General features: G+C 45.8%; 1 protein-coding gene across 3 annotated transcripts in view; it reads left to right on the top strand.

The window, feature by feature from the left end:
• The window catches only part of LOC110303963 (tetratricopeptide repeat protein 41), a 76371-nt gene extending 62667 nt beyond the window's left edge, over positions 1-13704 (top strand). For all 3 annotated transcript variants that reach the window (XM_021175204.1, XM_029482185.1, XM_029482186.1), the window contains exons 14-16: positions 368-501; positions 12791-12920; positions 13016-13704. In XM_021175204.1, coding sequence (XP_021030863.1) covers positions 368-501; positions 12791-12920; positions 13016-13682 — 931 coding nt within the window. In that variant the 3' untranslated portion in view covers positions 13683-13704. The remainder of the gene's footprint in view (positions 1-367; positions 502-12790; positions 12921-13015) is intronic.
• Positions 13705-15948: the final 2244 nt, after the last annotated feature.

Raw genomic sequence — 15948 nt, forward strand, 5'->3', positions numbered from 1 at the left:
TAACATACACTAAGGACTTGGTTCAATCCCCAGCAGAAAAAAAAAAAAAAGTGTGTGGAATGGAACATGTCTACAGTCCCAGAACCCAGGATGGGAGGCAGATGTTCAAGGTCACCTGTGACTATATATGGAGTTTTGATGCTATCCTGAGACTGACTGTCTTTTTTAAAAAAGAAAAAGGCCACAGTCAGTGTTACATAAGTGTACCTTGCTTCATCTTCCACCACTTGACTGGCTGAGGAAGCAAGGGGGTCACCCCTACTCTTCTCTGCTCGCCATCCTAAGACGAGCATTGGAGACTGTTTGTTGAATGAATGCATGCCATATTTCTCCACTGCAGTACTTGAAATGCATTTCTGTTCTCTAGATCTCAAAAGAAGCAAGCCATTGAATATTATAAACAAGTCATAAAAATCAAGGAGAAGGCAGATACGGTGGCCTCCTGCAAGCTTGTGAGGAAGCATCTGAGCATAAGCCTCAGCGACACCTTGTGTAAACTAGGTAACTAGCTGCTCCCGGCTGCTCCCAGGAAGGCAGCTTCCTCGGACCAGCAGTGTGTGTGTGTGTGTGTGTGTGTGTGTGTGTGTGTGTGCCACTGTCTGTGTGTAGAGGTTAAAAGACTATTCCCTCCCACTATGTAGGTTCAGAGGATGGAATTCAGGTTGGCAGACTTGGCAGTCAGTGCCTTTGCCCACTGTCTTAGTTACTTTTGTCTTGCTGTAGAGAGTCAAGGCCACTTATAAAAGAAAGCCCTTGAGAAGAGTCTCGCTTACAGTTTCCTAGGGCAAGTCTATGACTGGCATGGTAGGAAGCAGAGCAGCGGAACAGGGAAGCACGGTGCTGGGATTGTAGCTGAGACCTTACATCTGATTCTCAAGTTGGAAGCACAGAAAGAGAGAGAGCAAGAGAGCGAGAAAGCGAGAGAGAGAGAGAGAGAGAGAGAGAGAGAGAGAGAGAGAGAGAGAGAGAGAGAGAGACCGGGCCTGGTGTGGGCTTTTGAAACGTCAAATCCCACCCCTAGTGACACACTTTGTTTAACAAGGCTACTCCTTTTAATCCTACCAGACAGTTAAGCATTCACTATATGAGCCTGTGGGAGGCATCCTCATTCACATCCCAACGCCCACCAGGCCATCTTACTGGTCCTGTACCTTCAGTGTTGGCTGGAGTCTGTTTCCCTTGCATGCTTTTCTAGCCAGGGGTGGGGGTGCGCTCCTATACTTGCAGCATTTTCAGGATAGCACTGGAGGCCTGAGAGCACACGGACAGTGTGAGGTAATGCAGTAAGGGCTGACCTCAAGAGTAGGCAGGCAGGCAGGCAGGCAGGCAGGCAGGCAGGCAGGCAGGCAGGCAGGCAGGCAGGCAAGCAAGCAAAGCCCAGGCCCTAGGGCTGTGCCGTCCAATGGTGGAGGAGTGCTTGCCTTCCCTTCATGAGAACCATCTCTAACCCCACAAAGAAAAAAGATTATTTTCCTGGCGCTTTTCATTCTTTGCTTTTAAAAGGCAGCAAAAATGATCACACCAGTTTGGCGGCTTGCTGAAGAAAAAAAGGCCAAAAGTACATGTATGAGCAGCGAAAGATGTGTTCAGTGGGTGGACTTATGGGTGTGTGTGTGTGCACACGTGTGCGTGTATGTGTATACTGGGTGTGTTGTGTGTATGTATGTGTGTGTATCTGTGTGTGTATGTATGTGTATCTGTGTCTGTGTATCTGTGTGTCTGTGTGTGTGTGTGTGTGTGTGTGCACATGAACAAATAATACCCACCTCCATAAATCTGATCGGCTGAGGTTGGTAAAGTGTTTTTCCTAAAACTAGAAAATGCAGATGTGAAAAATGGAGCATATACTTGGGAAAGGACTTGGTATTGTCTAGTCTGATTTCCCCACAAGGTCCCGTTCTGTGACAGTCTGGGTCTCTAGCTTACCGTGGAAGGAAGTAGAAGACACTCATTTACTTTAGAAAGTAGGTAGGCATCTGTAGTGGTGTCACTTGCAGAGTTTTTAAGACTCCTGAAATAAGTCTATACAAAATGGCTCAGATTTGCAGTCTATTTTCAGTGTGGTGCGATTCAGTTTCTTTTTCTTTTTTTCTAGCAACTGAAAAAAAAAAAGGCTTTTATTGGGGGTGAGGGAAGACAGATATATAGCTGGCACGAGACACACAGCACACCTACACATACACACCCCTTTCTAGGCCCCCCCCTAGCACATTGGGGAGGGGCAGGGCCATGATGATGACTTGGGGAGCTCAGCCTCTTTTTTAGGGCTGGGAGCTTTTAAAGTCTCTGAAGGGTCTTCAGGATGACGGCCAAGTGGCCCACAACTGTTGTGTAGATATGTTCTGATCTGGCCTTGAACTTGCAGTCAGTACATCACTAGGGGGCCTTCTTGGTAGGAGAACAGTCAGGAGAGGAGGGTAAGGAAGAAGCCAGCCATCTTGGAATGTCACCACCTTTATCACCTCATCATGGCTCTAATTCTTACATTCCTACCCTGCCCCCAGGGGTGGGTTGTGGCACAGACTACCCTCTCCAAGCTGACAAAAGGAGGGATGAGTGCCTCTGAGGAGGGCTGATTGAAGGAAGGCACAGATCCAGAAGTGAGGTAGTGAGCCATGCGATGACAGCCTGCGTTCTTTGAGCCTGCAAGGGGACATCTGTATTTTACAAATCGGGAGGCTGTTGGCTGTGCTGTGGTTCCTACTGGATGTTAGGAAAGTGAGCGGAGCAGGTTTGCTCTTATGAGAGGAAGAAGATAGGCAATATCCAAAGAGCTCTTAGGAGCTCCGTCATAGGTGTCAGAGAAATGGTATGTTGAGATTGGCATAGGCTGTATTTAACAGATCAACATTTAGCTGAGCAATTAGATGCCTGTTACCAGACTTATGTGTAAGGAGCAAGCAACAGGAGACTCTGTAAGAGAAGTCTGTTCATGTAACTGTCCTATTGGCAGAGCCTTGCCAGCACCGGTGACTCTGCCCAGGCACCAGCTGTGTGTCCATCCAGTGGAGGAGACAATAAAGACCTCACTTGAGTAAAAGCCAGGTGTCTCCTGTTGGTGTCACCACCAGACATCAGCATCTAACTGACAATCTAAAAAGCAATATAATTGGATGGTTTTGGTAGGATTGTCTAACAAAGTCCCAGGGAAGATTTCCCTGTCATCTTATGTAACTGTACCCGAATCCTTTCTTTTTTAAACCTTCCTTCCTACCCATTTTATATTCTCGTATGAAGCTTTACTTGATACATAACATAGTTCTTACCTAAAAGTAAGTATTTACTTGTTTGCTATTATTATTATCATCATCATTATTGTTTGTACCTTCTACTCTTTTTTCTAATCATTTATTTGTTCATATCTCGTGTGCATTGGTGTCTTGTCTGCATGCATGTCTGTGTGAGTGTGTGAACTACAGACATTGTGAGCTGTCATGTGGGTACTGGGAACTGAACCTGGATCCTCTGGAAGGGCAGCAAGTGCTCTTAACCACTGAGCCACCTCTCCAACTCCATCTGTACCTTTTTCTAATAGGAAAAGCCTTGATTTCTCTTGACCACTCACTATTGCATGTATCAAACAAGCTCATACACAAGGGAGGAAATACCTTAGTTGTTGCGGCCGGCCAGCAGCTCACATGTCTGGGTTCTAACCTGGAAGGCATCCTGGAATCTGAAAAAGAAGAGGGGGTTAGGTGACGTGAGAAAGATGAAACCAAGACAAGGCTCTGATCAAGGTTCGATTTTACTATTTCCGACACTCGGTTATGAAGCAGGGGAAGGGGCCCTTTCCTGCCAAGTCATCCTGGAGTAAAGTTGCAGGTGACCACGTGTTTGACTCCGGAACAACAAGGCGGCAGGCAGTGGGAGTGGCAGAACGATAGGGCTCCATGCTCTCTTCTAGCTAACACTGAAACCTGAGCTGGGGGGGGGGGGGGGTGTTCCACTTGGTTATTCTGATTTATCTTCTCTCTTTAGGAAAGCAAGTGTAAGGACAGGGATGGAGCACACTGGAAGCTCTGCATAAGCTCAGCATACACCTGTGACCCAAAGTCACCCTCAGTTCCTTAGAGAGCCTGAGGTCAGCTGGACTATGCGAGGTCCTGTCTAAAAAATCAAAAAGAAAAGCAAGTGTGGCTACTAAGGGGATTTGAATATTAATTACTTATTCTTATCACACAGTTCTTTCAGTTGTCCAGTTATTACTAATAATTCATTCCACAAATATTGACTCTGCCTTTTACATCTCAACTTCCGGTTTTGTTGCTTGGGAGTCAGCACTGAACAAGATAGTGACCAACTGTGCCTTCAGCTGAGCTCACCTTATGGGAGAAGTGAACACCCGTTGTTTAACTTAAATGGTGCAGTGCTACCCGGAGACTACAGTTGACATAATGCTGTAGTAATATCGAATACATTAAGTGTAGTCTGGGAAAATCCCAGTGCTCCAGGAGACCATGCCTCCTCTGGTGGATGGGACAGGCCCTCATGAGGGAGTGCTGTTACTGGGACTGGAGTAGCGGGATGAGAAGAAGGCCCAGGAGTGGGACGGACTCTCCAAGCAGTAGCTGCCTAATACCTGAGGCTGACAGGACCTGAGGAGGTCTCTGTGGCTGGTGTGTAGGAACAGTTGGGGAGGGGATTCGAGAGTCTGACTGGTCACATTCCTCCAAAGCCAGGGAAAGGGGTTGTGGTGTTACCTTCATAGCAACTGAAAGTCAGGTGGTAAGTGTTAGGAAGAGTCACACACACACACACACACACACACACACACACACACACACGGCTTTCACTGAGATCTCCAATGTAACAGTCCTAGATTACACTTGAGTCAGAGCTACCACAGAGTTCAAGGACCCATTCCATCACTCTTGTTTCCATTGTGTGCATTCTTAACTTCTCAGACAGACTGAGAATTCCCAGGGACAGGGGACTTAGTGTTTATTCTTTCTGCCAGCATGCTAGCTGTATGAGGGGCCATGGGTAAAACAGAGTATTGGTGGATATTTTACACAGTGTGTCCTGGGTTATTCCATTGAAATGACGGAATAGCCTGCTCCAAGCTATCGGTATAGAAACAACTCAAATAATTTCCCCCCATTGAAAGCAATTTTTTTTTTTAAGATTTGTTGATTTATTTTATGTGAGTACACTGTCATTGTCTTCAGACACACTGAAAGAGCACATTGGATTCCATTACAGATGGTTGTGAGCCACCATGTGGTTGCAGGGAATTGAACTCAGGACCTTTAGAAGAACAGTCTATGCTCTTAACCACTGAGCTATCTTTCCACCTTGAAATCAATAATTTTTAGTTGATTTTCCAGATCATTTTAAAAAAGATTTATTTATGTATCCATATGAGTGCTCTATTTGCATGTATGTCTGCATGACAGAAGAGGGCATCAGATCCCATTATAAGTAGTTATGAGCCACCATGTGGTTGCTGGAAATTGAACTCAGGACTTTTAGAAGAACACCCAGCATTCTTAACCACTGAGCCATCTCTCTAGCCCCTCCAGATTATGTTTTAAGATTTATTTATTTTTATTTTATGTGCATTGGTGTTTTGACTATGTGTCTGTATGAGCTGAGACTGGAGTTACAGACAGCTGTGAGCCACCATGTGGATGCCAGGAATTGAACCCAGGTCCTCTGGAGGAGCAGATAGTGCTCTTTACTGCTGAGCCATCTGTCCAGCCCACAGAGTATGTTTTAGATAGCGTGTTAACAATGATAATTGCAATGACAATTGCTCTGAGAGTTTTGACATCTTCCTCCCTTGTTATTGTCTGAGTAGGTCAACAAGTTGAATATAGTTTAGTCTTCAACAGGGTATGAGAAGAGGGGGTTGACAATTAAGATAGATTTAAATTCCAATCCCTAAATTTTATGCATGAGGCTATAACCGTAGTGCCTATGTGCTGAAATGTCCCGTCTGTAGGAAGGAGGCAGATCCTCCATCCTGTATCCTGTGATCATGGCTGTGAGGCGCTGATTGCTCAGTTGAGTCTCTCTTGTTCAGTAATCCTTCATATCTCAGTTGCAAGCCCAAACCTTAGCTGTAGATCCCAGAGATTCTGCAGCAGGAATGGCAGCTATGCCAGCTATGCCAGCTATGCCAGCTATGCTGTGATCTGTGTTCCAAGCTCGCCCTGGCCACAGCAGTCTCATCGCTCCTCCTGATAACTGCTGGAAATTTGCTATTGAGAAACCATTGTCCTGGGAGAAAAGAATCAAAAATTGGCTTTCTTTCCCCACTGTGTACACTGTGCACTCTCTCCTGAGCAGCTTATTTGGGACGAGAAATGACAGATGAACACAGCACCGCCTCCCTCTCCTTGGGCTTCTCTTTAAAAGGAAATGCCAACCTGCTGAAGGAAGAAATTAATGGTACCATCCAGCAACTCTCAGCAGGGAGAGGCAGTCTCTTCCCTATTTAATGTCAAATTTCTCATCTCAGCCAGAACCCTCTGCTGACGGAAGTTGATCCTTTGATCCAAAAGTTAGTTAAGTAACCCAGACAATCCTTACTGTTCAGTTTTGACTTAGGTATAGATGTCCTCTCTTCCCTGATAGGTTATTTCTCAGACACCAGTGCAATGAGCCAGTTTAAGCCGGATTATATGATATTAAAGGCAGCTTTATTAGGAAGCTGTTCTTGGGCGGGCACGTTCACTGGCCCCAAGGACCTAGTCCAGGGAGCTCACGGGGATACGGGGGTGGGGAGAAAGAAAGAGTATGCACACAGAGAGGGAGGAGAAGAGATGAGAGAGACCAAAATTATATAGGGAGGAGCCTCTGGGGGAAGGGCAGCCTAGCCCCTGGGCTGATAAGTTCAGGGTTGGGGGCAGAGTATGCCAGGCAGAGAATGAGGGATGCTGGGAGAACCTGGAAGCCAGGTCTGCTTTGATATGTAAATGTGCACCTCCGAGCCTTGTCTCATGGTCAGAAACCAAACATCCTGGCCTTTTGTTGATTATAAGTGAATGAGGGGTGCTGTAATCACACAGCTTTAGAGTAGGCGCAGAAAGCTGGAAGTCAGCCAAGTCCAGGAAGAGCTGGTTGTTTTACTGCTGCCCGGGTTGTGGGACCATCTTGGGGTAGGAATTGTGTAGGCCCAGTTGAAGCCTCAGTCCCTTGTCCCTGAGTCTGAAACCAAACATTCCCCAAATCTTCAAAAGCTGCATTAGGTCTCTCTCCCCTTCTAAGAGTGGACTTTTGGGTTAGAATTGGATGGCATCTTTCTTGAAGCACACATTCTAGCGTGGGCTTCTGAAGAGTGAGGGCAACTGTGGTTTAGTTTCTGTGCCAGGTCCCCTGAGACTGCCCCTTGATGTCTTCTATGTGTCGCCTGCTCCTGCCCTACCTAGAAACACTGAACTGTTTCAGCATCTCATGGGACTGGATCTTTCTAAAGTGTTTGGTCTAGTTTTCACAGATAACAATTCTTTTTCATTCTGTAAGTGTCCAAAAATCACAGAAGGAAGACTCCAGACCCAGATAGGATGCAAAGGCAAAGAGCATGCATTCTGCAGAAACAACCAGCATGCGGGGTCAGCCATTCTCCAAAATGGTGACCCCAGACAAAGGCACGCGGGCCTTCTTACAGGGAACCAGGGGAACTCTCTAGAAGGCGTAGGTAATCTCTAATGTGATTGGTAGGGGCCAAAGTTGTGGCATTAGCATAACTTTGATTGGCTAATATGTTAGTTCTTCTATATTTAGAAGAACTAACATATTAGTTCTTCACAGAGAGTCATGGGTTAGGCAATCTAAAATTTCATTGGTGGGTGCTGGGGAGGTCACAGGGGTTGGCTTCTGATTGGCTTGTGCCAGGTGGTCAGTGGTCTGCATTTCCATGCCATGAACGTTTAACTATAGGATGAGATAGGGCTGCCCAGCCCAGATGCCCCACCCCGGGATAAGCTATTCCCATTGTTGTGGTTATCTCCTCTCCAGGCGGTTCTTTGGGAGCTGGTGCCTTATGGCCTTCTTTTTAAAATCAGACCCGGGCCTTACATGGGGGTTTATATCATCCTTTCAGTTCCAAGACTTCTCTGTTATTTTGTACTTAGTCAAGTTGCTTTATTAGAATAATGAACCTGGCTGACTCTAGATCATGCTAGCACCTGGTTGTCTGGGAACAGAAGTGTGCCTGTGGAGGAAAGCTGTTAGCCACAGGCATGTAGTGTGTCCCGGGCGATGGACAGCAGGCTGTGGAGAGGAAGCGAAGGACCCTGGGAAGGGTCTCCTTATAGCTGTACCACATACAGGTTCCTCCCTAGTATTATTACTTTGAATTTTTTTTATCTGTTCATTTATTTCATTATATATTTGTGGGAGTGGGTGTGTAAATGTGTGTGTGGGGGGGGTCAGAAGTCAGCTTGCAGGAGTCAGTCCTCTCCCTCTACCATGTTGGTCTTGGGGGTCAGACTCGAGTCATCGAGCTTGATGGCATGTGTCGTTACCCGGAGCCACCTCTCCTGATGGATGATGACTGTTTTGAATCTCTTAAGGAATGAGCACAGCATAGAGAATTGTCTTCTCCTTTTTGCTGGAAGAGTCACATCTGGAATTGTGCCCAGCTGCACTATTTTCTGGGCTTGTGGGCATCACTGCCTCAGTTGTCTCTTTCCCCAGAAGGGGCTAATACTATCTGCCCATTGGATTATTACAGTGATTTAATGAGATAAGCCAACCAACAGAAGCAAGCAACTCGGTGCTTGACTCCCTCCCCATTAAGAAAACAAGTTAGCTATGGGAGAAGGCCCAGACATTCCTGAGTTAATTGACATTCACTGGCTGGTTGTCTTCCCCCTGGGTCAGGAGAACTGACCAGACTAAGCCAGCTGGTACCAGTTCTAGGGTGAGGTCTGCAGCCAGGCCAAGGCAAAGCCGCCCGATCCTGAAAGTTTACCCGCTGACAAAGAAGAAAGGATCAGGTTGTATTAAGGAACATGCCAAGGTCAAAGGTATAGCTACAGATCTGCCCTGGGCCACAGGGGAAGGAAGGGCCTTGGATGAAGGGCCATGCATCAGTGGAAGCTGCCCCAGGAACAACTTAGCTCCGTAGTGCCTCTCAAAAGAGCTTCTAGGAGAACAGCAGTCACTCTGCAGGACCTGGAGATGGGTGGGCAGAGAATCTCTTCAGGGGGTTCTGCTGTACCAGCTATATGATGTTCTATGTTTCTCCATTTTCCCTTGTAAGGGCACTCAGCCATCACAACCGAGTAACTCAGATGGCCATGCGACGGCAGCTGGAAACATCACAGGGAGTCATGGAAGAATTCCAAACCAAGGACAGATGGCTAAGCAGACAACCTCCCCAAACTCCCCCTTAGACTTCTAGAAAAGGCGGCAGGCAGTGTGACTCATGTGATAGGGCTGCAGGGAGAAAGACTGGAAGTGGAAGTCCGTGATGCTCATTACGGTCCAGTCATAACCCAGTCAGCTGTTGGGCAGGCTGGACCATCTCTGAGAGATATGCAGCGTGCACGTCACTGAACATTCTTTAAAGGCCCTGGAAACCTATGGCACTGCCTCTAGAGGCACAGGGAAGGGAGAACTTTTTACTTCACACTTGGGTACATTTTCCTGTTTGAGCCACAGGTCGATGTGTGTACTGTGGAAAAGACCAAATGGAAAAGACAGATGATGATGGTGTCAGGTGTCGCTCTTCTTGGATTAGCAGACAGATGGTCACTACAGTCATGTACCTGGTTATTAGCTCAGGCACCTGTCTACATGTCTACACTTGCAGCCCTCACATCCTCAGTGGTTTTTCTAGCCCAGGTCCCAGTCAGTGTCCTGCTGGCACCAAACTTGCAGTGCATTTGTAACCAAGACAATAAGCCAGCAGTTCTAGCTGGGTGGTATTGGTGCATGGCTTTAATCCCAGCAATCAGGAGGCATGTCAGGAGCAATAATGGGACAAGCTAATAACTAGCAGGTGATCATCCTGAAATGGCCTGCTTTGGATTATTATATAGTCTGTGATAGGTGCACCCTTATTAAGCAAGGCTGTAAGGGATTCATGTTAGGAAAGATTCCTGCTATTAATATGCTTTTCCTGTTATTATTAAACATATATAATAATCACTAAGTAATAGTATACCCCTTTGGAGTGGATCTCTGCAGATCCATAAAGATGTATTGTCTTCTAGTGATGCTATATAGATAAATAGATGACTTAAGTCTTTATGATGATCCTATAAGAATTCCTAAAATTTTATCAGTGATTATCAGCTTATTTATAGTGGGACTGCTATTAGGTCCTTTTCTGATAGTCAAAACTGTGATGAGAACTTTGCCAGTCTCCCAAGTGTCACCAGTTAATTGCTCTTAGATAATAACCAGACTTTATCCTACTCGGAGAACATTCCAAGAAGTTATAAAACAATTAACTAACGGTCATAAAAAGGGAACTAATGATTTATTATAGGTGCTGAGACAGAAGATAAAATATTGAGTGGGTTTATCTATACAAACCTTCACTTATAACTTAGTTATGGTTTTAAGCCTTCAGTGAAGCTGTGGAGCTGTAACTGTAAATGGAATGTGCATGTAAACATGTTGTAAACTTCTATTTCAATTTATGATTGGATTTTGTGTGTGAACCTGTGATGAACTTTTTAGCATGTGGTCATGTGTTCTGAGTGATGTTTAAGAGCAGAGGAGAAAGAGAAGAGTCAGAACTGAGGGACTGGGGTGAGAGGAACGGAGCTGAGAAGAACTGAGCTGAGAAAGGAACTGAGCTGAGGAGAAGTTTTTAGAGGGGACTTTTTTTTTTTTTTTTTAGATTAGAAGGAGAATGCAGAGTGGAATAATTTAGAAACTATAGGTAACATAAAATACTAAGAGAGCAATGTGCAGAATGCAGAGGGAGCGAGGAAAAAGAAGACGCTGCAGAGAGCAGAAGGAGCAGGCAGGCCTGTCTGTCCCATGGTAAGGACAAGGCAGCTTAGTCTTGTTAAAAGAAACAAAACTTTTTTCTTACAAACATGGGTTTAATTCATTTAGCATTAAAAGGGTCGAAGCCTTTTCTTTCTTTATGTAATAAAGATTGAAGCTCATTTTTCATCCAGAATGAGTGAGTTCTTTCTGCACCAGTGCTTGGTCTTTTGCTCCATATACAAATATGTAAGTATGGATGTGTCTGTAAGTATGTAATTGTGAAAGTGCATGCAAGCTGGCACCATCTGGGTTTGAATGAAAATGTATAAATGAGTGTGTATGAATCTGTATATGAACTTATACGAGATTATGCATATTCGCTTATGTAAAAGTTTTTTCCTCCTGCAAATGTTATTCTCTTCTCCTGGTTCAGTAGAAGTTTATTGCTCCAAACTTCCCCCTAGCCTGACAAGCAGGAGGAATCTGGACAACAGGCAAAAGGCTCTATTGAGTAACCCTTTACTTAATCTCCTGCTGTTTTAGGATGAGGTGCTAAGTGCCTGAGACTGCAGTCTCTGGCCTCAGAGGAACACAGAGGGCAGGTCAGCTACAGTAGCATAGAAAGTTAGACTTAGATAAGCAAACTTTTGATTATACAGCAACCCTAAATTTCCTGTAAGACAAAGTCTTACCCCAGAATCTCTTACCTCCGCCTACACTCTTCCCCCTCCCCTGCCTCAAGAAGAATGGCAAAAAAGAAGAAACACCCCACACTGGGGCTGGCCTCTGGCAGAGGCAAAGGCAGGTGATGGGTCTCTGTGAGTTTGATGCCAGCCTGGTCTATAGAGCAAGTTCTAGGACAGCCAGGGCTACACAGAGAAAAACCAAAAAAAAGAAAAAAAATAATAAAAAAAATCAGCAGTTCTAAAAATAGCAAAAATGGATAAATGAAAACCACCTTAAAACCAGATTTTAAAAGAATCTGTTTTGACCTTTAACATACTTCAGAGAATTAATATTGAATTAATATTGACAACGGCACCTGACAGCAAAGGTTCTTTTCCTTTTTTTGGTTTGGAAAAAATTTAAACATATCAAATTTTGAGAACAGTACAATGAACCACGGTAACATTCACCAGCTTTTAACACTTCACTGCATTTGTATTGTTTACACACACACACACACACACACACACACACTTCCACATACACGCACACATGTACACACTTTTTGGGATCATCGAAAGATGGTTGCAGTTGTGTCTCTGTCTACTTCCAAGAATGTTTTCAAGGTACAAGGACAGCACAACCACAATCCAATAATCAAGTTAGGAAACAGAACTAGGATGTAAGATGATTATCGGTTGAATGGCCAACGATCAATAATCTCCACAGATTCTCTTCCTATAGTGTAGCAGTATTATCAGTGATAGCACCTTGGGTTTCAATCCCAGAATATCCTATTCAGTTTGCCTGTGTGTATGTGTGTGTGTGTGCGCATGTGTGCGTGTGTTCGTTGTTGTTGCTGTTGTTGAGGATGGAGCGCATGCTGGGCCCGCTCCCTACACCTGAGCTGCTCTCCTGATTCTCCTGAGGGCTTGGTTGCACTTACTTGTCTCTTTCAGCTGACAGCACTGTCCCCTCCCATCTTCGTCCCCCTTCTCTTCTTCCTTTTTTATGTCTGAAGAGTGTCTAGTCAGCTTCTGTCTCTTCTACTCAGACCTAGTATCCTTGTATCCGTATCTGACCGTTTCTTCACGCCAGATGAAGGTGACAATGTCTTTGGCAGGGTATTAGGACAGATGGTGCTCTAATGCTGGCCTTATAAATCTTTTACATGTATAAAGGTAGTAATTAAAAAAACCTCTAACATTCTCTTTTCCCATCTCTCCAGCAGGCCAGCTGTTGTCAGGTGACTTCTGCCATCATGCCACAATGGAGGCAGTCAGCTATTTGTATAGGTCACTTGATTTAAGGGCAGCTCACCTGGGGCCTTCCCATGCTTCCATTGAGGGAATACTACAGTGAGTTTCTTTTGCATGTCTCAAAAAGAAGTAGACTTTCTGAGTATTTGTGTTAATAGACAGCTATGTTTTGACACATTTTTGATCTTTTGCAGCCTTCTAAGGGAAATCCAGAGGTCCCGGGGCAGGAGGTCTTGGCCTCAAAGCATGAACCATCTATTCCCTAACGGTTCTAGGTATGGCTTTTCATTATGGGAGAATGTGCCTAAATTAAACTTCCACAGTGCTCAGAGTTCTGACACAGTGAACACTGCAATGTGTATGAATATACGTAGGTTTCAGAGAGTTAAAAGCACACAGCCTTCTCTGGTTTCAGAAAAACCAAAATATGTTCCCGGCAGAGGAAAGAAGACCTTGGCTCCAATTCTGTGCAAGTCTGGTGAGGAAAAGTTCCAACATCAGGCTTCAGATTCACAAATATGGAATAGTCCAAGAAGGCAACCTCCCAGGAAAAAGGCAGCCTGTCCCCTTAAGACGGTCTCGCTCATTGACAAGAATGGCTTGGTGAGACTCTCAAGGCAGAGTGTTTCTTCTGCTGAGCTGGACAGCAGAAAGGACCTGATCACTTCCATCTGCCGGCAACCCCTGCAGCCACCTCGTAGTGCAGACAATCCCTGGAAGTCCATATCGGAACTCGTGTCAGAAAAGTGGCTCTTCCACACTCCTCAGTACTGTTTCACTCCTCAGAAGCCAGTCTTCCCAAGAAGATCTCAGATTGAATCAAAATTGCTGAAGACCTCAAATGACCCCAATAAGGAATAAAAATAATTTTGGGCTGTTTTGTACTTTGAGTTTTTACTCATTTCTCTTGAAAGGCATATGTGTGTGTGTGGTACAAGTGCGCACACACGTGTTTGTGTGTAGGTCAGAGGTCGATGTCAGTGTTCTCATGCTTTCCCTTTTATTTTTTGAGATCTCACTGAAACTTGGGCTCGGGGATTCTATTCGCCAAGTAGTCAGTGAGCACCAGGGGGCTTCTTCTTTGTGCTGAGGCCATAGGAACTGGCTGTCATTTTTTTATAGCAGTGCTGGCGCATGCACGCAAGCTCTTAACAGACTAAGCCAGCTCCCTAGCACCTATTTGGGATTCTTTCATCAGATATTTTCTTTTAATGCTGCAGGAGTGATCACTATCCAGGTCTGGGGATTCAGTTTTCTTACTCTCTTATAATGCTATATCTGGTTTTAGTTAAAAAGAGTGGGTTTCAAGTGATCCACGTTTCGTGATTCCACAGGGTCCTGTAGTCTAAGAGAATATATAGAAGCACTCTTACCAATCGTAATTTTAAAAAAAAATTCTATAGTATATTTTGACTTAAAAATTCACCTAAGTAAAATTGATGATTGTTATCACCAAAACTTTTTATTAGTATAAATAAGAAAAGATAGGAAGTGAAATGTCCTCAAGTTATAGAGGAAGCTTTTAATGACCAGAGCCCATGGATTTGATAGCTTATCTATTTGCACATTTTATTGTCCTCCATTTTATCATTGATCCATAAAACATTAACCTGTAACAGTTAAGGATTACTTTCTAGCTATCGTCCTCCCTACCACCCAACAGAAGAGGGGACTCAGCTCTGTGACATTAGGCAAGCAATCTCACCTCTGTTTGTGCCTTGGTTTCATTGTATTTAAAGGAGAGACGCGGTACTTTCCTTTCAGGACAGCTGGGAAGAGTGTATGCGATAAAATACACAGCCAGCTTTCCATTAATGGTTTTCATTATCAGTCAGGAACTAGCTCCAGTGTCATCATCTTCCACAAAAACATCTGACTCTTCCAGCCCACAACTTAAAGAGTCGCTAATGCTTGGGGTTGTCTCACACTGTGCCCTGTCTGTCTCATCATTCCAGCCATTCCCACTATTACCCCCCCCCCCCAGTGGTCACCATGGGGTACTTTGGGAATTCCTTGGGGCCCAGTGTTTCTTAGGCAGGTCTTGAATTGGTGATAGAAAGTCCCGCAGGAGCCCAGTCCGACTCAGTGCATACAAAAATGGCGCCTGGTAGGGTGGCTACTGTTACTTGGCTATTAGTGGAGTTCCAAGGCATGGAATAAGTGCAGTTAAGCAAGTGAGTGGAGCAGGTACCAAGCGTGCTGTCAACGTGGGCAGGAGACTGCTAATCATGTCCGGAGGACCTCTCTGGAGGTGGGAACCCGGCTTTCCAGAGGCGTGCACTGTTAAGGAAATTTACATTGATCTGGATGGAGTCTTCAGGGGCAGGATCTTGCAGATGACTTTAGGCCTCGAGTGTAATCTCCGCCAGCAACTCTTTAAAGGGCATCTCTTGGATAGGCCCAAGGTGAGCCTCAGGGCAGTCTCAGAGAGGCATCTGAGATCCAGGAGATACCTGCAGAAGCCTTTGACACGGAGTGGGTCGCATTCCAGAGACTGGGATCAGAGATGCGTGCTGAGTACACTCATCAATGCAATCAGAATTGGGGCCCGCCACGGAAGGCAAGAGGAAAGTAGAGCAGAATCTTGCTGGCAGCGATAGGGTCGGAGATGAGTCATCCTAGTCCTTGTGGCTTCAACCACCCTCCGCCCCGTCCTGCCTCGCGGGTCAGGAAGTGACCGCAGCCGATCGGGCGCTGAGCCCTGGAAGCTACGGCCACGCCCCACCCGGTTTCTCTAAGGCCTCGCCCTTGACTCCGCCTTTGACTCAACCCAGACTCCGTCCCACTCCATTTCCACAGGCCCACACCTGACCCAGCCTCTAACTGGCCTAGGCCCCCGGCTCTGTCTCCCCAGGTTCGGTCCCTGACTCTGCCTCTGACGCAATCGAGATGGTCCCACTCATTCTCTCTCTAGACGCTATTCTTTACTCAGCCGGGGCATTCCTCTTTCCAACCAGGCCCCGCCCCTGACTCAGCTCAGGCCCCACCTATCCCGCTGCTCCTAGCCTATTCCTTGACCCCGCCTCCCGCTTCCCTCTAGACCCCGCCCACCTCCCCAGCCCCGCCCCCAGCTCCGCCCAGGCCCCGCCCCACCGTGGGTGGCTCTTGGGCCGCGCCGCCACTTGAT

Source organism: Mus caroli, chromosome 10, assembly GCF_900094665.2.
Source record: "Mus caroli chromosome 10, CAROLI_EIJ_v1.1, whole genome shotgun sequence".
Lineage (NCBI taxonomy): Eukaryota > Metazoa > Chordata > Mammalia > Rodentia > Muridae > Mus > Mus caroli.